The sequence below is a fragment of the Mauremys mutica genome, chromosome 11, assembly GCF_020497125.1.
Source record: "Mauremys mutica isolate MM-2020 ecotype Southern chromosome 11, ASM2049712v1, whole genome shotgun sequence".
NCBI classification, from domain to species: Eukaryota; Metazoa; Chordata; order Testudines; family Geoemydidae; genus Mauremys; species Mauremys mutica.
Genome location: NC_059082.1, coordinates 6,014,146 through 6,039,448, shown reverse-complemented (window position 1 = coordinate 6,039,448; position 25,303 = coordinate 6,014,146). Strand labels below are relative to the sequence as shown.

The following is a 25,303-nucleotide window of genomic DNA, read 5'->3' as shown; positions in this document are numbered from 1 at the left end:
AGATAGCGTTTTGGGATCTCCAAGGCTGGCCAGCACTCTCTGAGATCTTATGGAAAGCCTCTCTCTGCTCCTTCTATGCAATCAGGAGAATGGATTGCAGAGCCAGCATCAACTTGCTCCCCAAACCTACTGTTCTTGGCAGCGTGGTTAATGGGTAAAGTCTAAACACAGAGGAGACAGCTCGCGGCCATATGATTCCCATAGGAGCTACGCTGCCATAGGAGAAGCAACAAGTGTCATGCATTTCTGGATCCCCGTGTTTGCTAGTTGCTTTCCCTGATATAAAGGTCTCAGTCTCACAAATGTCTCCCTATGGAGAGGACAATAGAAGAGAAAACTGCACGAGGAAAACTTTGCAGATTTCCAAAACAGCTTCCTCGTGACCAAGAATTCTTTTTACAGAAGGGTAATATCTGGCTCAAGGATTTGAAGCCTTCTTCAATGAATATGAATACAGATTTAATCAAAGCCATTTATCCTGTCCCATCATCATAAGCATTTCTAATCGGCATAAATTCTTATAATCTCTCTCCTGTATATTTTGTTTAAAATTATACAGCCAATTGAGCTAACGAGGTGATATAAGAATCAGAATCGTGCATATTACACAGAATAGCTTAGTAATGTTACCTGTCCACCCAGCAAGACAGCAGCAATAACCAGTGACAGCATCGCACCCGTCTGCATGGCTACAGTCACAGTGTTCACTGCAATTAAGACCATATGTTCCATCCTTCCAAAAACAAATTTAAAAGCGCCTTAGTAATCAGATTTTGGTCCTTAAATGTGCACAATCATCTATCACGCCCATTTTAATGCTAAGTTGCATTTTTTTAAATTAACATGCGACAGTCCAGGCGAAAAAATGTGATGCCTACCGCTTCTAAATAGAACCAAACTCAGAACACAAAACAATGTTCAAGAGACAACACACACTACGTGACGATAGCTCTGACAGCATGTAGTACAAAATGTAACTAGTCTACTTGACTACTTAGAACTCTGATCTGTTATTTACAGATTAGTTACTTCATTCCTCCATTAGAGCCCATGACAAAAACGTTCTATCGATCTATCGTATATTCTAGGAGTGCCATACACATCATCTGGGAATATTATTGAAAACAGATGCAGGTGTAGTCTACTAATACTTACAGGGCATGCCTGATCACAGTACTCTCCTTGCCATCCAGGCGAACAAAGACAAAACCCATCCACTGGATTGCAGGCTGCTCCATTGGCACAGTAACATGTTTGGTTACAGTTAAGACCCCAAGTTCCACTTGGACATGGAATGGAGCAGTCAACCCCCTGCCATCCTAAAGAGACGTGCAACAGAAACAATGTTCAGTGATGTTTCCTCAACTGTCATTGTTAGAAAAAATAAAAATGAACGCACAGCTACAGGTGTCCATTTGCAGTATTGCACTGTTCTCTACAGCCAGCAGGTTAACAAACACATCTTGCATCATGCCCACTTTCCACACAGATCGAATGGCCAAGATTCTCTGTTGCACCTAGGATCTGTAAGGTGCAATAGGGTGGAGGTGGCAGGGAGGAAGAGCGCAGAAATTGCAGCTTTCTGATTCTGGCTGGCCCTGGCAGAGGTTAGAGCAGCCTCGAGCTAAGGTGTGCCTGCTGGTTCTGACTCCTAAGGGCCAGGAGTTGGGTGGGGGAGATACAGGAGACAGCTATGCTGGCTGCACCAGCTGGGGAGATCTGGTGGCTCTCTGGCCCCAGCACTGTTAAGGGTCTGAGGCAGGGAGAGAATCTGGAACAACCAAGACCTTTTGCATACTGAAGAGCTGGTATACAACATAAGTGGAAGAACTGTTACATGTCACTGCTGGTTCTTTACATTCTATTTTTGTGGGAATACTCTTTAATATAAAGAAGCTAACACACACACACAGACGCACACACACAAAAACACCTAGCCATTGAGGCTCAGCTCTTAACTACTAGACACCAAGCAGCATTCAATACGCTGCCACTACATGTAATGGAGTTTAGCAGAAATACCATGGTTTATGCACTGTAGTGAAATGGAGTTATACAGTGATTGATTAATTCCTGCTTGAAATGCCAGCTTTTATTATTGTGTGCAGCGTTGTTGTAGCCGTGTTGGTCCCAGGATATGAAAGACAAGGTGGCTGAGGTAATATCTTTTACTGGACCAACCCCTGTTGGTGAGAGAGACAAGCTTACATAGAACTCTTCTTCGAGTCTTTATTATTCTTTGCTTCAGTGCTGGTTTAGGGCTCAAGCATGCCATATGGGGCCAGACAGAAAGCCCCAGAGCTCCCCTGAGCACAGGCAGTGCATGCTCGCTGCTATCTAGGGTGACCAGACAGCAAATGTGAAATATCGGGATGGGGGGGAGGGTAATAGGAGCCTATATAAGAAAAAGACCCAAAAATCGGGACTTTCCCTATAAAATCAGGCCATCTGGTCACCCTACTGCTATCCCCATGAAGGAGGTGCCGCAGTCTGCAGAGAGGTGCGTGTATCTGAAGGGTGGCCCTGTGGGAATGCTAACCACACCAGGGCCTGTGTTTGGGGAAGCACTAGGACTGGAGTTGAGGAGGTCTCTGGATGGAGGGAGGTTCCACTTACCCAGATGGGAGCCAGGCTCACTGTGAATCAATATTTGCAGTAAGTTAGCTGGGTAACAGCACAGGGCTAGACTGGCACAGCCCTTGCTCGGCCACTCAGTGGAAGAAGAGGAGAGAGGAAGGCCTCAGACTGTGGGAGAGCACGAGCTACTCACCCTGAGAGAAAGGGGCAGAGAGTGTGACGGGCCCTAGCTCTGCTCCCTCCCATTTGCCAGCCAGAGAGGCAGTCCAGGTGCACGCCAGGGAGCGAACTGCTACACAAGACGCGGAGCGGTAACTAATTGCCCCTACAGCAATGGGCAGTGGGGGAGGAGTTGTGACTCTGAATCACAATTTGTTCGCTGGTCTGCTAGAGCGGCAGTGCAGCTCCACACCACCCCTTCATCTGGGCAGATTGTCAAATGCAATCTAGCCCGTCGTGAACTCTGCCATTTCAGACTCTTTCTGAAACACATGGAGACAGTTAATAATTTACAAATGGAACACGCTGGAGCTGCTGACTGTGCAATTCTGCTTAGTTGCAAATCAATTACAATTTACATTGTTTTAACTTAAAAGGGACAGTGACATTTACGGCATCCAATGCAACCCGTAGCCAACTCTTCCATCTGAATTACGTTTACCTTCTTTGCAAAGACACAAGCCATCCACGGGGGAACATGCACCATCATTTTTGCAGTTACACACTGACGAGCAGTTGGCTCCATAGGTTCCGGCCCCACAAGCCGTGGAGCAATCGTCTCCCTGCAAACCAAAATAAAACCAGTGTCAGGCAGAAAAATATGGATTTCAGGAAATTCTCATCTGCACATAAAGGCAGCTTTCACTTTCAGCAAGGTACACAGCACACTGAGACTTGATAGCTTAGTCTTCAGTGCTTGAACAGTCACCTCTGAGTCCTATGATGATGATGCAATTAGTGGTTTGATTGACTTGGAGGAAAGGGACAAGTTTCTGGCAGCCATTCAACAGGAGGTATGAAAGTTCCAAAAACAAACCGCCTAGAACAGATGTTAGAATATTAACCAAAACATCGCTTACAAAACACTAATCACAAAACACAGAGTCTGAAGCTCTGCAGAGCTCGGTCGCATCTGAGCCGACACAAATGCTCCAAAGAAAGGATTTTTCAGTAACCGAAGCCTAACACAGCTCATGTGTATGCATCCACCACCGATCATGGGCGTGAAAAATTAAGTAGCGAAGTGCATTAGACCTTCATATTGATACACTAACCTAGCTGGCGTATGCATTTGTTTAGGGCTGGACTGTGACTTTTGACAGAGCCTTGAACAAGGGGTGATGCGTAACCTGAATTGCCGGAGAAGCAGCTATGGATGCATTGTGACTCAGACGCCTCTGTGGGTTACAGCCTGGCCCCTGTTGCTGTCTAGCTCTGGGGTAGGGGCCTGCATCAGCAGCAAATTACAGTGTTCCCTGAGCTGTCTCAGTTGTACTGGTCGGCAAGTAGGGGATGGAACCAAGACTTTGTCCATACCCTCTCCACCTGCTGCAGCAAGGGAGTAAAATGGTGAGCAGTATCCCCTTAGTCCTGTATGCCCAGACCCAAGATCTGAGGAGCCCGCGGAAGTGTACAGGGAAAGCATACCCCCTCTTTTACTTCCTTGTGCAGCAGTGTTGTGTAAGTCACAATGAGCTTAGACTGAAGCTCTTCTTCAGTGAATTCAATTAGAATATGCAGTTCTATGTCACAGAAAGCCACCATGCACTGCTCTGACACCCACATCTTAGCTAAAGATCAAAGGTGCAGATTTCATGTGTGTATGCCCAGGAGAAGAACCATCACTCCTTTGATGTGACTATGCATTTATCAGCAGATACAAATGTACAAAATGTCAATTTGCTTAGGCTCTAAAAAAGTACCACCTCGCTGGGGGAAACTACGTATTACAGCACTAAGCAGCAAATAAGACATCAAAAGGAAATAAGGTCAGATTTTATAGTACTACAAATCCATAGATGGTTAAGAGAATTTCCAGCTTTCTACTGTACAGTAAGAGACTGTAAGTAAGAGACTTTCAGCCTTTCTGCTGTACAGCGAACCCTTGTTTTAGGGGCATGGTAGCTAGACCATACAAATATGCTCTGTCCAGAGGCAAATCCTCTAGTCTAATTTTGTAGCGAATGCAGTGTTTGTAAAAGGTGATGGCTTTAGTGGTGAGAGAGAGAGACAAGCCCCCCAAAAACGTTGGCTGCACAGAGGAGTCGGTTTGACAGCCAGGGTGTCTGAATGCTCTCTTCACCCACACTGTCATATGTGCCTCCAGACTAATGTGGGGGAACCGGGAGTTGATCTGGATGTTAGAGAGGCATTCAGCCAGCTGTACTATGGATACCAAGGGGCAGATCCTCCGGTGGTGCAAATTCTCTGCAGAGTTATCACTATCTGCACCAGCTGTAGGGCTGGCTCCAATAATATTTCCCCACTTTAGTCACAGGGATGAGGGGTGTAAATGTTTATAAAGCACTTTGACCTCCTCAAAAGAAAGGTGTTATACAAATGCCCAGTACCATCATGACAATTCAGCCTTTACTCTGAATGTCTTTGGGTTTTGGGGAGCATTGTGATACGTAATTTAAGTATACTGTATTTTGTGGCTTAACCGCAATTAGCCACTTTGTCCCTTCGCAGTTATATTAATTGTGTGAACAACCTTGAATTAAAAAGGCAAAACAGAACACCTTGTCTCCCCAACCTAGCTGGCTTAATGAGATTTCTCTCCCTGGTTATAACTAGCCAGACCTCCAGAACACCCTTTGAGTGACAACTGCCACATACACTTAACTTCTTAATTATATAATAGGAAAATGCACTTGAACTGTAGCACTGGCACTAAGATATTATTAATTATAAATGCAGAACCAGTTATTAACATTTTGAACTTGATTTGGGAGAATGACCTGTGAATTAAATACATTAAGGTACTGTTAAAGATATGTAAATTCCATGCACCTCTTCCCACCTGCCTCACTGGATAATATTGCAGTACATTTCTATCCAGTTGTTAATGAGTTATATGTTCTATTAAACTGGTATCAAATGATGTTTACTAGATCTTCCCTCTTGCAATATGGCACTTTATATTTCTATCCTATTTAGTAAAATTAATCAACAGCTGTGCACCTTATGTTGATTATTCTTTCTTTCTGTGAAGTTCAGAAGGTTAATGAGTGTAGTGAAAAGCCTGAATCTGGTATGTGAGATGGGAAGGAATAGCTAATTCAATCAAATGTATACCCCTGAAAACATTACAGCTATATTAAAAAAATCTAGCTATAAATAACCTGATATTTAACGTCTCTCTTCTATACCAGAGTGATCCATATGGACATCATAAACATTCAGAAGTGCTTAATTTTGTTGCTCCAGTATTTCAAGTTGAAGGCTCAATTCATCAAAATGTATGTCTTGTATCCATCTGAATGAAACTTTATGGCTTTAAGGGTCAAATCCGACTCTCACTTACGTCAATGGAAAGACTGTGACTGGCTTTAACGGGAATTGGATCAGCCCTAATTCAGGAAACTGTGGCATTCAAGTCCATCTCCCCTTGTAAAGCAGTGTCTGCCTGATTCATGTCCTCTCACTTCACACATCATCTTCTTCAGGCCCAATCCTGTGAGATACTGAGCACCTCAATTCAACAGGAGCTGAGGCTACTCAGCACTTCTCGGCATGCTCAGCAACTAAAAAGAGCAGGCCCTTCATCTGCTCTAATTCTGAACATGATGGGAACATCACAGTACACCAAGCATACAGACATGGGATGTCTGGCACCGGTGACGCCAAAGAGTTGACTTGTAATCAGAATGAATAGTTGATTAATAGTAACAATAATACTGTAAATATTAGCCAATTGTTGCTAAAACTAAATAAGAGGCTTTTACATTCCTTGGCAGAGATTTGGGCATGCAACGCTCATTATTGTTAATTTGCCCCTAAGTATTGATAGGCTAGGTCCAAGGAACCAAATCCCATCAATAATGCAAGCTGCCAGTTCACATCCATCAGCATCAAATATTAATAGACTCATGAGGGTCAGAGCATCCATCTTCCCAGATGGCAGTCGATAACATGTCTTGTTTCTGTTCACAAGTAAGGTGGAGATTTCCTTTCCCCAAAACAGTTATTGTAAAATGGGAAGCAGAGCTTATAAACACACCAAGGCTTTAAGTGCTATTGTGTGAACAAATTGTGGATCCTTAAAGAAATAAGCACTTTTCCTATTCATGATTGCCTTAACAGCATGGGTAAGCTTGTTTGTTTCTGTTAAAGGCATGCTCTTGCTATACATTAAACAATGGCTCTCACATTTTAAGGGCCTGTTACAAAGCTCATCGAAGTCCACAGAAAGACTCTCACTAACTTTAATGTCCTTAAATGCCTAAAAAGCAGCCTTCCGGGGGAAAAAATATTGGAAATTGGTATCCAGTATTCTGATGCCAGCTGTGATTGTAAAAATGAGCAACTGTGCCAAGCACAAAGCTGTGGCCATAATTGGTGGCTTTTGTATTTTGAACGTTTAAGAGATGAGAAATTAAAACTTTGAAAAGTGGATAAAATCCAGTGGAAAAGTTTACACTGCGGGACCAAATCTAGATCCACTGAGGTCAATGGGAAAACAGAAAATCAATTTTCCACGGCTTCTGCAATGCAGAAGGCTAACAGAGTTGTTATTGAATGTGGCCTTAAGTTCACATTTTAAAAACCTAGGTGACAGTTTTGTGTAAGTGTTCTTAAGGGCCAGGCAGCACCCTCATCACCTAGCAGAATCAATAGGAATTGAGGACATTTACTGTCCCACATATTAGGGCCAATAATAAACTGTACTCACTATATGGCTAATTTGATATTCTGAAAACGGAAAGATTTGCAGAATATTTTTTTGCACCATGTGAGTTATATATGCAACTCCTATCACCACAACAGGGGATGTCCATGCACAGGCCCTCAGAGTTTACAAGGCATGCACAAAATAGATGGAATGGATGCAGAAGGGCATGTACTGTGCCTTAGGTATGTAGAGATAAACAGATCAGGAAGACAAAATATGGATGCTGTTTGTGGCCGGTGTCTGTGTGTCCAGATAGACTAAATCCATAGCAATCAGCTTATCAAAGTACATATTTATATGTGCATATATACATAATAGGGCACACCAACGTACTGGTATACAGGATCTGTGCACTGGTGCAGATCACAGATACAGCTCTGTAATATTTACTTATTTAATTGTGACATTTACAATCAACCCAAAGTGGTTCTCTCCAAACATTCCCCCAAGGTAAACATATGGTATCCAGCAAAGTGAACTGGCGGAACTGACTAATTTCCCTAATGACATTCCAATGGAAATTTTAACGTGCTCTTCTTAGGCACATTAACAGAAATATGAAACTTTGAACTTATTATCTATTTTCTCCTCCACCCCAGACTCCAGCAATTTATTCATGACCTTACGATACAACATCTTTAGTTTTCCAGACATAATGATGTCCTCCGGCAGAATTCCTTTCCCCTCTGGGCGATACTAATTACTCCCTGCAGATGTTGTTATTGGTACTAATGATAAAATGCAGAAAAAAGGTTAGTGCAACAGCCATAAGGTTCTTGTTACTAGTATAATCTAGGGTTTAAATTTGCAGATAATCACTGTTCCTGAGAAAGGACACATTTTCCTTTACTCAGTTTGTTATGTCATTTGATGTAGCTGTGCCAGATATTTAAATGCACATACATACTGCAGTAGCCACTGAAAAACCTATGCCAGTGACAGTTTCACTTCATTATTTCACTCTTTGCTTTTCTGAGATGGAGAGGGGATGGGAGAGGGAGGGTGATGCTTGTTTAAAGAGGGAATTTAGTGCTCCTGAAAGTTACAGGGCTTGATGGTCCTGGAGACCGAAGTCTTCTATTTAGTCATAAAGCAGTTTCAATACGGCATCAGTGAAGGCTTCCCCATTCTACTCCTCTGAGGGCATCATCTCTCTTCTGGAGACATCAATTCTAGAAGCGAGGAGTTAGTTCAGTTTCTCCACACCCAATCAATCCTGGGGCTTTCCAGCGAGACTAAACACAACAATACCAATTACTGCCACAGGTGGCGGTGATGCATTTGGATGTGGGTGTGATGTGTTGCTTTTTCTTCTAAAATCTGACCCCTTTATCCCTTGCTGTTTAAATTACATCTACTTACACTGATTTACCAATGGATGTAACTGACATTGGCATTTACTTCACCTCTGAATTGGTCCTAATATATTAATGTATACAGTAAACATCATAGTAAATGCAGAGTTCAAAAATCTGCCTTCCTGGTAATAATTCTGAAATTTAGTTTATTGTAAAAGGGTTTTAGTGAAACAGAAACAAAACAGAAAGCTTGACTTCCGGGAAACGGTTAGTCAGCAAAATAAAACATACTCTGAGTCCTGTTGGTAGATATATCGTGAGATCTGAGATACAGGTGCATAAATCCCAAAGATCAGAACAAGGAAGTACTGGCTACATTTCTAATGGTGTAACAACCAAAGCCCCTGCTGTGCATAAACAAAGCAGACAGAATTGAGTGTGGAAATTGACAACAAAACTAAACACTCTTTGGTGTTTTTTTCAATGCGGGAAGCGGCTGCCAGCACATCCTTCGGCCTGCGCTGCTTCCTGCAGCCCCCATTGGCCTGGGACGGAAAACCGCAGCCAGTGGGAGCTGCGATCGGCTGGACCTGCGGACGTGGCACGTAAACAAACCGGCCCGGATTGCCAGGGGCTTTCCCTGAACAAGCGGCGGACCGGCTTTGAGAAGCACTGGTCTAGATGACAGTTGTATGTAGTGAATTTTTGTGAATTGGAGCCCAAATGTTTTTTCTATGGGCCTATTTCTGTCACTTTACTCATGGTGAGCAGTACTTTACTCCACAAGCAGTTCCATTGAAGAAAATGGGCCAGAACTATGAATGTGGCCAGACTGTGCTCTAAGGTACCTTTCCACTCCCCCATTGGGGCCGCTTTATTTCCCAGTGTCAATTAGAGCAGCCTAAGGGCTGCTCTCGGCTACATTAACAGTTCCCTAGGGATGTGCCAGTTTCACAGAATAGCACAGGCTATTCTGGCCACACTCTGTCCAGTGCTTAGCATTAACACACCTCATGCATCAAAGGTGGGAAATGTTCTGACTCAATGGAATTGCTTGTGGAATGAAGTAATGCTCAGTGTGATTAAAAGGCGGCAGAATCTAGCCTGGTGTGATTTTTCCCCCTTCATATTATCAGTTAAAACAAATTTTCGATGCAAATAATATATTCTGCATATTAAAACAATGGGCCTGATTCCAGCAGGAGTTTTATTCCTATGATCCAAATCATCTAGACATGCACGTTAAACAAAATACATACAGAATTTAACAAAGATAATGGGCCAGATCCACAGCTGGTGTAAATCAGCATTGCTCTGTTGACTTCAATGAAGCTAACCTAATTTACACCAGGTGCATCGCAAGGGAGGACAGAGAAAGTACCTCTGCTTTCCTGCCAGGCTCTCGGAGCCCCCAGGAGAGCACAACAGACGCTCCCCTAGCTCTGACTGAGCTCAGGGAGTGGCTAGTAAAGAATGGCTTCCCTTCCTCACGTCACTGCCCCGGGCACCCCAGGGGAAGGCACAGAGAGGGGAAAATAAGAACCAACCACCAGCTCCGGCTCCCTGATTCTCCGACCCAGCCCTGGCTCTAACTAAGAAACCATACCACCAGCTGAAGATAGCCAGAGCACACTGCACTCCGGCCCCATCCCACTCTGCTCCCTGGACAAGGAGGAAGATGTAGGAGCTGGCTATCCTGACTCTGCATCTGCTGTGAATGTCTCCATGTGGGGGAAATCCCCAGCTGGAATTAGGAGTGGTTTCTGCTCATTTTGCACTGCCAAAATGGCCCAAAGGAAGGGGCATGGGACAAGCATCTGCCTCCAAGTATTGATTGCGGCCTCTTGCCTTTTTGGAACTAGTACCTTTGGCCCCCGACTGAGCAGGCTGCACAGCTCTGCAGTAGGGAGGTCAGCCTAAGCAGGGAGCTAGACGTACAATCTAGCACTCGAGAGCATCCTGTGGTTTTTGCAACACTCCCTGGAGGTCCAGAAGTCAATGACCGGAGTCCATCATTTCACAGATGTAGCCTTTTTCTCTGTTACAGGTCTACTAGAGAGCTGGCAGCATTCCCTGTCTTTGTCAACCACTTCAGGACACCGCGGGTGAGAGAATTCAATGGAAAGCAAATTACTTCTCAGAGAAACACTGAAGTGTAGGGCCAGAAGGGACTGCAGGCCTTAAACCTGGGCCCATGGATCCCTGGGCAGAGCTCAGACCACGGCTGCCACCCAGCAATTCACCTGAATCACTGGAGACATTAGCCAACAAAGCGCTAGCTCACAAAGGGACCTGCCCACAAAGTTCCCGACCGGGGGAAACTTCCAGCATCACTAATTGGCTGGGGAGCTCTAGTTAAACCAGAAAGCGGCAAAGGAAGTTGTCTGAGAAACTAGAGGAATCTCTGACTGGTTGCTGCCATGGACTCTGCCTGCTCACCTGACTCCGGAGCCCTGCCTTCCTGCTTGTTCCTGTCCTCCTTATCCTACCCCCATCTGTTTGTGGTCCCTGCTTTCCTGCCTCACTCCAAGTCCCAGCTCCTGCGTCCCACCCTTGAGGCTGACTCCAGCTCTGACCTTTGTTTGTGGCACCTGACTAACCCATTAGACACGACTGCCCAGGCCCCCTCACTACGGGTCATGCAGTCCAGCCCCCTGCGCTGAGTCAGGACCAAGTAAACCCAGACCATCCCTGACGTGCGTTTGCCTACCCTGTTCTTAAAATACTCCAGTGATGCTGTGTAGGTGAGAAGGTGCTTTTTATGGCAAGAACTGAACAGCACAGCGGGTGCTGGTTTTAGGCTCAGGTACGTCACCTTTTGAGCAGCCAGTATGTAACATGACTTTGTCTTCAATCATCCCACACTAAGTACAGCAACTCTGTAGTACAAAATGTGACAATATACTGGGCCAAACTCTTTCCTGGGTGAATCTACTCACTGCAATGGGCTTGCACCAGAGATGAATTTGGTCCATCATATTTTTCAGTGCTACGTATTTATGGTTCTACCAGTCTGAACTGGGCAATTTAATATGCATATATTGCATCGTCTACTTAACATAATTCTGGTCACTGCTACTATCTGATCTATGCATGTTCATTAAAAAAAAAAGACCAGGGGGGTTTCAGCTCTATAATGAATTGTCAGAACACTGAAGACACACACTATAAAATCATGGCAATACCTCTGTGGTTAAGAACGTGCACATGTTAATACAAACATGTATATACACACACACACTGAGTAAATATGGCTTCAACACTAAGCCACATTTAGCCGAAGCGAAGAACCCATTGACAGACAAACAAGACATGTCTACGCATGCACGCACACCCTGAAAAAACAGAGACTGGCATCTGGTAGAAGTTCTTTTGCCCTCACAACATGCAAAATTATGCTGGGATTTTGGACTTACGTGCACTTTTCTAAAAAGGATAAAATCGAGCCCTCAGAGACCACAGTTAAACAGAAAATGAAATGAAAAACTAACCAATGATTTACATTCTATTGTAGTGGTTTTAGCAACCCTTAAGTTTTCAATCTGGAATCTGAAATACAAAGAGATTCAACTAGCAGCTATGCAAAGCCCTGTCCACAGCTACACAAATAGCACCAATGAAGATATTAAAGTTCAGAAATTTAATAGTTGGAAACGAAACAAACAATAGATTTCCCTGCAAAATTCATATAAAATAACTCAGTCTGCAGTTAAGTATTGAGCCCCTCTGGTACTGGATGAGGCTACAGAAATGGAAATACAATTTGACATAGCCACATTGCCAATTAAAGGTGAAACAGAAGCAATATGTCAACTGGTAGCAAAGAGAAGCATTCTGAGTTCCTATATGAAACTAGCTCCTTTGGACCCACTTACAAAATTCTGGAGTATTGAGGTAAATAGAACAGCGGCAGAGCTTACAGGAAAAAGCAAACAAAAGAAGAAAGAAGAGGAGAAGTGGGACTTGACTACTGCTGTTCTCAGATTATAAATGCTGCATACAACTGAACAAGTATTAAAAAGGGGGACAACAGACATGGCTCATTAATAGAGGAAGGCAATTCTGTTCTCCTATAAATCTGGGGCAATGCCAGGGAAGCCAATAATTGATGCTAAAGTAAACCTGGAGTAAGAGAGCAGAATTTGGCCAACCCAGTACAGATTCAAAGGCTCCTCCAGTGGAGAGAGAAAAACAAAAACAAAACAAAACAAAGGAAGTTTGTAAGGGAGATTTGAAAATAAAACCCTGCAAGGATTTCAAAGCAAGAGTCATCATTTCTGCCAACCATGCAGAACCACTGTGAACTGCATCCCCTAACCTTGCTAAATATTCCGGCACAATAGTTCACCTCTTAAAAAGCACACAAAAAATGCCTGTGGGCGTAAGGGGACCCTTCATTATGTCCCCTACAGCCAGAGGCTGATGTGAACATTGTCAGGTTTATGGACACAAAGATTCCCAGACAGTGTAGCCGCCAGTGATCCGGCAAAAAGGTCTAATTGGTCAGCAGAAGCTCCAGGGGGAGAAGGAGGACAAGTTTAATAGGCAGCAAGCACCTGGTCTGTTGGTATAAAAGGCAGCTGGGAAGCAGCTGAATCTGAAAGCCTGGAAATGGATAGGTGGTCTCCCAATAATGACTCTACTTTGGGATCAGGTTGCCGGATGTCTTACTGTTTTACATTCTGGGGCTGAGAAAAAAAACTTTCCTCTCTTGCAATTGGCCCTGATTAAACTGTGCCTGCCCAGCTTCCAGCTAAACCATTTTTTCCCAATTCTATAGGCTGCTGCTCTGGCAGTGCCATCCCATAGGGGACCAAGTTTTCAAAAAGGTGTCTACAATGTAACAAAAACAGAACACAGTTTGGGATGAATGTAATGCTTGTGAAAGGCGCCGGATTGACAGTTCTAAGGGATAGCGTTCTCTATTTATCCACGGAAACACTACAGCCCCGGATTGGTATCATAAGCTTGGTTACACAGCCCCATTATTGACCTTGACCTTGAGGATGAAAGGGTGGTTCAGTCTAGCAGCAAGTTTGCCAATCAGTGCCAACAGAGATGAGATTAGTGATGTGGACACATGCCCACTGGGAGCTGGACTGAGACCAAATTCATTTCATACAGGCCACTGAACAGCCAACAGAAGATAATTTCCAATCTGTACTGATTTAGCCCAGATTTGCACCAGTAGCCAAGGGATGAAAGGCTTATCTCCTGGACCAGCCAGTCCCCTATGCCCACAAAAATGGCAAAGGCAGCCATTTTGGACATGCAGATCTCTTGTGCATGCAAGCAGACAGGTTTGCCAATTCAGAGATGATAATTTTGCAGGGGTATCAAGGTGGGACCCAATGAGGACCTTCTGTTGGTCTCTGAGCATTCAGTGGGGGACTCCCAGGGATTACAAGTCATTCACCTGGCTGAGTCCATTTTTGCACAGGAAAGCCAAGCCTTCTTAAACCCCTTGCCACATTAGGCATCCTTGCCAGTAACCAAACGGGAGTGGCCACTCCACCTGGACATGAACAAAGACAGTTCCTGGAAATGGTTTCAGGATGTCTGCTTCTCAAAAGCAACTTGTGACAGGACGGTGGCCCTCCAACTGCTGGTCTTGGATGGGGAATGGTAAAAACCAACAAGGTGGACCCTTGTAGAGATGCTGGAACTTATTAGGGTGGAAGGGTGTGGTAAAATATAGATCATGCCACAGAGGGCTCTCTTGGACACCAACGAATGGAGGCCTTCAGGCATGCAGTCCAACCGACAGAGAAACTTTCTGTATGACTTGGAAGTATCAATGACTAAAAACCACTTCCTTTCACCTCTCTCTCACCAGAAAACTCCATCTTTCACATTCTGGATGAGGGTCAGGCTGGTGCAAGATGTGGTTGCCTGCCTCCTCCATGGTTTAGGTTCAAAGAATCATAGAATATCAGGGTTGGAAGGGACCTCAGGAGGTCATCTAGTCCAACCCCCTGCTCAAAGCAGGACCAATTCGCAACTAAATCATCCCAGCCAGGGTTTTGTCAAGCCTGACCTTAAAAAACTCCAAGGAAAGGAGATTCCACCACCTCCCTAGGTAACCCATTCCAGTGCTTCACCACCCTCCTAGTGAAAAAGTTTTTCCTAATATCCAACCTAGGCCTCCCCCACTGCAACTTGAGACCATTACTCCTTGTTCTGTCATCTGGTACCAATGAGAACAGTCTAGATCCATCCTCTTTGGAACCCCCTTTCAGGTAGTTGAAAGCAGCTATCAAATCCCCTCTCATTCTTCTCTTCTGCAGATTAAACAATCCCAGTTCCCTCAGCCTCTCCTCATAAATTACATGCTCCAGCCCCCTAATCGTTTTTGTTGCCCTCCGCTAGACTCTCTTCAATTTTTCCACATCCTTCTTGTAGTGTGGGGCCCAAAACTGGACACAGTACTCTATATGAGGCCTCACCAATGCTGAATAGAGGGGAATGATCACGTCCCTCAATCTGCTGGCAATGCCCCTACTTATACAGTCCAAAATGCCGTTAGCCTTCTTGGCAACAAGGGCACACTGTCGACTCATATCCAGCTTCTTGTCCACTGTAACCCCTAGATCCTTTTCTGCAGAACTGCTGCCTAGCCATTCGGTTCCTAGTCTGTAGCAGTGCATGGGATTCTTCTGTCCTAAGTGCAATACTCTGCACTTGTCCTTGTTAAACCTCATCAGATTTCTTTTGGCTCAATCCTCTAATTTGTCTAGACCCCTCTGTATCCTATCCCTACCCTCCAGGGTATCTACCACTCCCTCCCAGTTTAGTGTCATCTGCAAACTTGCTCAGGGTGCAGTCCACGCCATCCTCCAGATCATTAATGAAGATATTGAACAAAACTGGCCCCAGGACCAACCCTTGGGGCACTCCGCTTGATACCGGCTGCCAACTAGACATGGAGCCATTGATCACAACCCATTGAGCCCAACGATCTAGCCAGCTTTCTATCCATCTTATAGTCCATTCATCCAATCCATACTTCTTTAACTTGCTGGCAAGAATACTGTTGGAGATCATATCAAAAGCTTTGCTAAAGTCAAGGAATAACACGTCCACTGCTTTCCCCTCATCCACAGAGCCAGTTATCTCATCACAGAAGGCAATTAGATTAGTCAGGAATGACCTGCCTTTGGTGAATCCACGCTGACTGTGCCTGACCACTTTCCTCTCGTCTAAGTGCTTCAGAATTGATTCCTTGAGGATCTGCTCCATGACTTTTCCAGGGACTGAGGTGAGGCTGACTGGCCTGTAGTTCCCCGGATCTTCCTCCTTCCCTTTTTTAAAGATGGGCACTACATTAGCCTTCTCCCAGTCATCCAGGTCCTCCCCCAATCGCCATGAGTTTTCAAAGATAATGGACAATGGCTCTGCAATCACATCTGCCAACTCCTTTAGCATCCTTGGATGCAGTGCATCCAGCCCCACGGACTTGTGCTCGTCCAGCTTTTCTAAATAGTCCTGAACTGCTTCTTTCTCCACAGAGGGCTGGTCATCTCCTCCCTCTGCTGTGCTGCAGTAGTCTGGGAGCTGACCTTGTTTGTGAAGACAGAGGCAAAAAAAGCATTGAGTTTATTAGGTTTTTCCACATCCTCTGTCACTAGATTGCCTCCCTCATTCAGTAAGGGGCCCACACTTTCCTTGATTTTCTTCTTGTTGCTAACATACCTGAAGAAACCCTTCTTGTTACTCTTAACATCTCATTTTGTGGCCTCACTCCACCTCAGACAGTTAATCCCCCTAGGCACAGTTATATGACTATAAGGGAAGAAAACAAAAGGAGGGGCAATAAATGGCATGTTGAAAAAACATCCAGGGAGGAGGAAGAGTGCAAAGGCTGATGGTATAAAGACAAGTTCCTTCCTTATCATGCTCCAAGCTCAGACTCTGGCCACACAAAGTCCTTTTTATTTTAGGGACCTTGATGCAGGGTGTTTTTTTGGTCTTGCAACTGATTATTGATTCAGCCACACCTTGCTAACACTTGAGCAAAAAGCCATATGTGCAACCCCTCTGTTGGCGGTTGCCACTACTACTAGCTGTTCACCTTTATTCTGAAGCAATGGATTACGAATACATATGGGCAAGCAGAAAATGTAACTTGTTTGTGCCGTTATGTAATTTGTGAAATAAGACTGGGCAAACTATTTTTGTTGCCTGTAATATTCCAGTTGATTCGACAATCGCTGTGCCACAAAACCTTCCCCGCCCCCACCCCCTCACCTGCCAGTAAAATTTATATTGGTGATTGGTAACAAAAACACCATGATAAAAGAGCTGAATTTATTTTATACTTATAAATGAAAAGAGCTGTTCACAAAGGGGGGTAACCGATATGCTCAGTATATCAAGGATAAAAGGAGAGAGGCTCTATTGAAGATTTTTTCCCCCTTTTTTTTTTTAAATCTTTTGATGAGGTGCCCTGTTGCTCTGAGATGAGCTTCCACTGAAGTACTTTTAGAATTACCTCAAAGAGAAACTGATCATTTAAATGAATTAAAGACCCCAAAACAGATCCACTATCTCAACCCCAGGATCATTTTTCATAACAAGAATTCTGTGAAGTTTATGAAATACCTTTACTACTGAATCAAGGGTTTATAAGACCATGAAGAATCTCATTCATTTGCCAATATTACTTCTGAAATGGTGAAGGATGGTACATTTATAATAAAGTTGAAAGCAAATATGGGGAAGAATGTGATTCTTCTGATACATTTATATTTATCAATCATGAGTGTTAGAGAAAGCACTTGCCCTTGAAATTCCTCCTGATCTGCATGGGATTTTTACCCTGCTTGGTAAATTCAGCCGAAGAACACTAAGTTTCTGTAAGATACTCCCTTCCTTCAAGGAAGAGGAAATTTTAAAGGGCCAGAACTGGAGAGTGGGTACCAGACGTTCTGTTATGCAGAAAAAGAACGAGGGAGATTTGGTGTAGGTTGAGACATTTACACCACATAATGCAACGTGACAAGACATGAACCAACATTCAGCATAGAAAGACAGTCACTTTCTCTACGTGCATCTACACAGTCAAGGTAAAAATACCAAGGATGTTCTTATTTAACCCTCTCCACCATGCATCATTGCTAATTTAAGTTACATTCTGGCACAATGCATTTCTTCCCCCTAATTATTTCCAGGAGGTTACTATCTTCACTATTGTGGTCCCAAGACTCTTTGCCCTCATGCCAAAGTGATGGGTGAATAAGGGCTGCAGATGAACAAATGGCTTTCCTCTCTTTTGTGTATTCCCTTCAAGGATCCAGGGACAGATGTTGTGTGTGCCAGAGGGAACACTCAACAGACCACTTCAGTCCCCCTTTGCAGATTTAGAATGTGGAAAAAGGTAGTTGGTGGTTTTATTCATTTTGGTGTGGGCTGTGCAGGCCTATTTGTTTCTTTTACAGGAGCTGAAAACTGGCCAGAGATTTTTGTTTGTGTTAACTGATAGATTATTTGTTAGGATTGTTCTGTATATTGTAGTAGATTTCTATTTAATTATATTATACAGTGTCTACCCTGTTATTTATGGTGTGTTACAGAGGACAGATTCTACTCCAAACATGTGCAGAAATGTAGATGTAAACTCAAAGGCTGAATTTGTTTCTCAGTGGTGGGACCAAGTATTGCATTCAGAAACTACCACTTAACACACAAAATTAAGGACTCAGACACACCTGGGCCCAAAGTCCTCAAAACTTCAAGTCCTTCTGCAGACAAAATCCCCACTGAGCTCAATGGGAGTTACATACACATAAGGGCTTAAAGATCAGGACAGGATCTAAGGACATCCCTTTATTAATGTTTTTAAAATCCAGTTTTGATGGCGTAATAACAAAAGATTCAAATGACTATAGAGGCATAATACAGGGTCATAACTGGGCAAGCCTAAAGGACTCGGAGGGATATTCCAAAAGAAAAGTCATCTCTTATAAAGAGATTATTTTTATCGTTTCCAACCCTTTCCTTACCAAATAATACAGGGATGGGCCTGTATGGGAACTACCAATATAGTCAAGAAAAAGAACTGTCAGAATGAATTCTTTCATTTCGGTGATGAAGTGCTAGCTTTGCTTGCCAGCATGTAGGGTTCAATAAAAATAGACAGGTCTTCAAAAAACTGCAGCATAAATAGATGAAACCTTTAAAGTAATATAAGTTCTGTCACCCAGATATGAAATATAGACTTTGCGCACCCACCGAAGTAAAAGCTGACCAAACACTCCATCTACAAGTGTTAAAGTTTGCTGAAAGTGTCTTGGCTTGAGAAATGTTCTAGTGCCATATCTCCTTACAACATCAGATAGCAAAAAAGAATCGGAAGGTAAATATGTTTTTCAAAGGAAAAACGAAACACCCACAAAGAAACAAAGGCATAAAGCCAAACAAGATTTCAGTAGTTAACCATAGTTTCTCAAAGAGCTGCAATTAGTTGCAGAATGGAGAGAGTGAACTTTTCAGCCTGATTTCAGCAGCATATATAATGACTTGAGTAACTGGAAAGCTGATAGGTATGTGCTGGGGGTTGGTTTCGAGATTTCCTTGCGAGACAGAAGGTCAGGATTCCTGTGGTCTCCTGTCATATTTAATTCATATCCTCTGGCCTTCTTTGCCTTGTTTATTGAATTACAGAAATAAAATTCAGTGAACCAAAAACAAAAGAAGAAAGGTCAGGGCAAATCCTGACTTCACTTACACCCCAGTAGCACCATCACCTTGAGTGGGCTTGTAACAGTGTAAGTGAGGGCAGAATCTGGCCTTTAGACTTTTAGAAAACAGACAAAATGCTAAAATCTTGGGAAGGGAGGACACAGTGAGTCAGTGTAAACCCTACTGCCACCTCCACAATTACTTTCAAGTCATTTATCACGAGGAATACAGAGTGACTTTCTGTGGTAGGGGTGAGTGGGTGGAATTTCTACCATTAGAGACGTTTCCTCTGCTTTAATCCCCAGTTTACAGTGGCTCCTTGTATGTGTTTATCAGATTCTTCTGTGTCACTAGTGTGCATTCCCAATATACAGGTACGCCTAGGGGAGGGCTTTTCAAATCCATGATTGGTGGTTAAGCAGCTCAGTAATCAGAGGCTGTCCTCATGCATGCTTATTAAAAGTGCCGCATACTAACTTCCCAGTGGGCTTGCTTGTCATTACAGTGCTCCACAGTCATCTTAACGGCACAGCTGCGCCCCTCAGATCCCCTGCATAGGAGAGGCTCAGCAGCTGCAGGACCTACTACACCCCCGATGTTGCTGGAGCAGCTGTGGAGCCAGCTCTGCAGCCAGTGGGGAGAAGATTCTGTTCCTCTCAACTCCCATGGACCCCCCATCACACAACCCACTTTCTGCTTGTACACTGGGTCCAAGATCAGAACTGAAATGTATTAATAATCATTCGTCTCCCCTACCCAATGCCCCATTACCTCAAAATAGACAAAAACACTTCCATTTGTATTATAAAGTAGCCACTGTTTGGGCCACCTCACCACATACACACGGTATCCTGCCGCCACCATCTGGACCACCTCACCACATACACATAGTATCCTTCCGCCACTATTTGGGCCTCCTCACCACATACACATAGTATCCTTCCGCCACTATCTGGGCCACCTCACCATATACACATAGTATCCTTCCGCCACTATCTGGGCCACCTCATCACATACACATAGTATCCTTCTGCCACTATCTGGACCACCTCATCACATACACACGGTATCCTGCCGCCACCATCTGGGCCACCTCACCACATACACACGGTATCCTTCCGCCACTATCTGGGCCACCTCACCACATACACACGGTATCCTGCCGCCACCATCTGGGCCACCTCACCACATTCACACGGTATCCTTCCGCCATATCTGGACCACCTCATCACATACACAAAACAACTGTCTGCCTGCTTCTTCTTCGGCATCAGTGGCAGCCCTTCCTCCAGCTCAGTTACAACGTCCCTTCCCTCATGCTGGCGAAACAATGCTGTTCTGATTGTTTCCATTTCCCAGGTGCTGATGGTCACACGCAGTTGAACTGTTACAGGGAAAGAAAACATGCCAGTGTGTGGACTGCCCTCAGCTCAGACAAAGTTCCTACCTGCTGAAATTTGCCATCTGCCCTATACGTTAGCAGATGTGTAAAGATACGGGCATAGGCATGTCCTTGGTGGCTACATTTAATGTTTGGAACCACAGGTAATCTGCAGGGCTAGAACCGATAGACTTCAGCACCACAGCACAGACTTCTACCTCTTGATCTAACAGAATAACTCTGTCACCATTAGAAGTAATTGGCTGTTATCTTCCATGCTAGCTATGAGACAGGGATGTGACACACACCTTACATGTGAGTTACATATTCATCTGAAGACTCTGTTGGCAGTGGGCTAGATTCTGTTCTCACATCCACCAATGTAAATCTGAACTCTGTTACACTAGTGCAAATCCACAGTAAGCGAGGGAAGCAATTAACTCCAGTGAGTTATTCCTGGCAAGGTCAGGACTCAGTTAAACACAATTAGGAATATGGGAAAATTGCACAGATCAGTTAGATTTTTCAGACAAAACCTTAGGGCGGGTCTACACACAGTTTTTGTACCACTTCAACTATATTGGCTTAGAAACCAATATTGTTAAAGTGATCTAATCCCCTAGTCAGGACAGAGTTTTACTTACTGTACATTTGCAGAAACAAGCAATATCCTTACAGAAACCTTTAATACCAGCATTAGTCACTTTTTGGAGACATGTATGTGGAGATCTGGCAGCAGACTTTCACCCAAAATGTCCATCAAGGAAAATAAAGATATAAAATGATCTGAAACCCCATCCAAGATGTTTTAGCTGGCCAATATTTTGCTTTGGCATTTTAATTTTTAGACGTGGCACATCTAATAAATATTTTCACAGTGATACTGTACGTTTTTATTTTAAAACTTAAAATCTGTTTAACTTCCAAAAATTTAGCAAACTACTCACACGCATTTCAACTTATGGGATGGCTGTATTTCCACTTAAATACATTTAGCAAAGGTGACCAGATGCTTTGTGTTTTTAATGGCTTGTTCTACGTCCCAACAAAAATTCCCAGTTTTGGCTGCATTCGCAGATGACTCATTTTGAAACCCTGCCCAGCTGCCCTGACACAGACGAGCCATGGCACAGTTAAAAAAAACAGACCATCTGTGCAAGAGAAGTAGGTAGAGGGAGTTCTTTGCCAGGAAAAGGCCCTGCCATTTCTTGTTCACTACCCTTTCTAGCTATACAACAAACTGAAACGTTCTGGGTCCAACCTATCTGCCTTTCCAGCTATTGTACATTAAACAGCTTCCTATCTTACATGAGACCTTTTACCTTACCCTGCTATGGAAGCTTCTGTTTAGATCCAATACTTTTGCAGAATGTCTGATTTTTATCTCACATTAATTCTTTGCAATTACATGTCACAATTGCTGCCCTCTGGGCTACAGCAACCAAGCTTCACATTAGGGAAAAAAAAGCACGAAACAATTCATTTATGCCAACCCCAACTAATTAGTTCTGTCCAGTTCCATACCAGCAGCACTCTATCGTCTGTGCTGCCATGTGCCAGACACCCACATTGAGAAACACTCCATTCACACCCAGGGCTGGTGGAGTCCAAGGGCAAAATTCTGCTCTGACAGCTCCCCACTGCTCCGGCAAGAGCCGTGCGTGCATACCTGGGGCTGAATCTGGTCTCAAGCCTGTCACTGAGATGATCTGCTTTGTGACTTGAGAGGTTTCTGGTCCGCCCTGCATCTACAGCACGACCTGCAGGCTGCTCCATGGTGCAGCATTAATATTTGCTCCACGCCCGGAAGATGGAATGCGCCACAAAGCTAGCTCAGCGGGGGAGAAGGGGTTCAAGGTGGGGAGAAAAGGTGTCTGAGATTCTGCCGAATCTTCCTTGCAGCCTATATTCTCTAGCATCTGAAAGAACTATTGTAACTCCATTCATCTGGCATGTGTATGAATGACAAATACACTTCAGAGGCAATAAATTAGCAATTTCAAGGCTTTACATCCCCTCATGGACTAATTGCCAGAGATTATAGTACATTATGAGAAAGCAATGATACTAATGCCTAAATATGCTTCAGTGACTATAGAGCTATCCTCAATAACCACGCTGCTTAAATATCTGTGCAAGAAGCCTCTTCATTATGAGATTAAATATTATTTTGAAGCAAGGTTATAGGAATTTACTAGGCTTCATCTTTGCAGTAATGCAGTCTGGGAGCAATATATATTGCAATATATATTTTTACTAATAGGAAGAGTAAAGGATCCCAAAATATTTGTATGTTGTAAATCTGAATGGTATTCCTGGCAAGAAAGAGTATCTTTATTTTACAGTTGCTATCAGCATGCGGTGGGCCTTATTTCTCCCTCTTTCTTACCCTGGTTTCGCAGTGGTGGATTGACTCCTGATTTATTCCTGTGTTAATGAGTGGAGAATTAGGCTCCATGGGCTATATTTTTTAAAATGCCTAAGCAAGTTAGGTGCCCAACAGCCACTGACTACCCACAGGAGTTAGGCACTTACCTTCCTTAGGCACTTTGGAAAATCCTACCCCACATGTCTAAAAATATATACTTCATTGAGACAACTGCTAAAAAGCAGACTGGGACTCCAATCCTCAGGCTCAACGCAGAACCTGCAGTAGGGGACAAAAGAAGCTTAAAGCATCGCTCCACTCCCCCATTTCTGGAGACAGCAGCTGGGGAGCATCAGAACAAAGGACCATGAGACCAAATTCCTCTTTTATTTTTTGCAGGCACCCCATGTTAAATACCCATTTATTTTTGTCTCTCTCTCACCATATATCCTGGAGCACAGGTGCATTTTCCTGTCACACTACCACAATCTGCACCGTTCTGGCAAAGGCAGGTCAGCTGGCAGCCTTCGCCATAGTATCCAGGAGGACAGGTGTCGTTGCAATAAAGTCCTGCCGAGCCAGCTTTACAGGTACATTCTCCGGAGAGTGGATGGCAGCTAATGAAGAAAGACAGGCGTTACGGAGAGGTACAGATGAATAAACAATCCTCTTTGTAAATAGCAACACCGCCTTAAAGTAGAAAATTCCAAGTCAAATATCTGCCAGCGTTAGATTATAAATTACAAAAAAGCTAAAATTTGTTCAGGGCTGCTATAAAAGGCAGGAAATGTCTGCCTGAAGGTGACATGACGCCAACCTGTCACAGACATTCAGAAACCTGCAAAGAGCAGAGGATTTCACACACCGTGGCGTTTGCTCTTTCCCCCGCATTCAAATCAATGTGAGTTTTGGCATAGACATCAATGGAGGCCTCACATAAATGGCAGTATTTAGGCACAATATGGCCAGTTTAGGATGGGCAGGGGCTCGGAACAATTTGAAGGTAACAATAAACTAAAGGAGGAGGAGATCGCTGTATTAGACGAAGGTTTCTAACCATTAGAGGAGTGAAGTTCTGGAACAGCCTTCCAAGGGGAGTAGTGGGGGCAAAAGACATATCTGGCTTCAAGACTAAGCTTGATAAATTTATGGAGGGGATGGTATGATGGGATAGCCTAATTTTGGCAATTAATTTGGCAATTGATCTTTGATTATCAGCAGGTAAGTATGCCCAGTGGTCTGTGATGGGATGTTAGATGGGTTGGGATCTGAGTTACTACAGAGAATTCTTTGCTGGGTGCTGGCTGGTGAGTCTTGCCCACATGCTCAGGGTTTAACTGATCGCCATATTTGGGGTCGGGAAGGAATTTTCCTCCAGGGCAGATTGGCAGAGGCCCTGGAGGTTTTTCGCCTTCCTCTGCAGCATGGGGCACGGGTCACTTTCTGGAGGATTCTCTGCAGCTTGAGGTCTTCAAACCGCAATTTGGGGACTTCGATAACTCAGACATAGGCTAGGGGTTTGTTATAGAAGTGGGTGGGTGGGATTCTGTGGCCTGCATTGTGCAGGAGGTCAGACTAGATGATCATAATGGTCCCTTCTGACCTTAAAGTCTATGAGTCTGTGTATAGTGATCAGAGAGGAAAGGAGCTCTAAACAGAACCCTTCCAAGCCTCCTGGCACAGAGGTGAGTGATGGCAGGGAAGAACCTTTCAGAAAGGGCAGCTAAACTAGACACAGGGAAAGTAGATGAGGAAAACTCTTCTCTCGCAGAAAAGACCAGGCCCGGAATCCTCAGCTACATCAAATGGGGCTCAGCAAAGCCACGGTCCTGAAGCTGTGCACAGGGCTGGGATCAACGGGAGTCCTGTGACAAATTCTCAAGCCAGGGCCTCTGTGAGTGTGACACAACAGAACTCTCTAAGGTACCTGAATGTTGAATAGCGAGTGTTTCCACTAGCCATTAAGGGCCTGAATCCCATTCTCACTAAGGCCCCTTGGCACCCATCTGGCAGCAGAAACGGGCCAAAGTATAAATAAAAATCAAGCTATAAGGGCCAGATTGTGCCTGGTCCTCGTACAGGTCTCAAGGTGGGTAGGGGACAAG

At 44.1% G+C, this 25,303-nt stretch overlaps 1 protein-coding gene across 1 annotated transcript in view; it reads right to left on the bottom strand.

The window, feature by feature from the left end:
• The window catches only part of MEGF11 (multiple EGF like domains 11), a 360,979-nt gene that overhangs the window by 76,951 nt on the left and 258,725 nt on the right, over positions 1-25,303 (bottom strand). Inside the window, exons 11-14 of the mRNA XM_044980598.1 lie at positions 23,641-23,815; positions 3,239-3,359; positions 1,156-1,319; positions 631-733 (exon numbers count right to left, since the gene is read on the bottom strand). Of these exons, the coding sequence (XP_044836533.1) occupies positions 631-733; positions 1,156-1,319; positions 3,239-3,359; positions 23,641-23,815 (563 nt within the window). The remainder of the gene's footprint in view (positions 1-630; positions 734-1,155; positions 1,320-3,238; positions 3,360-23,640; positions 23,816-25,303) is intronic.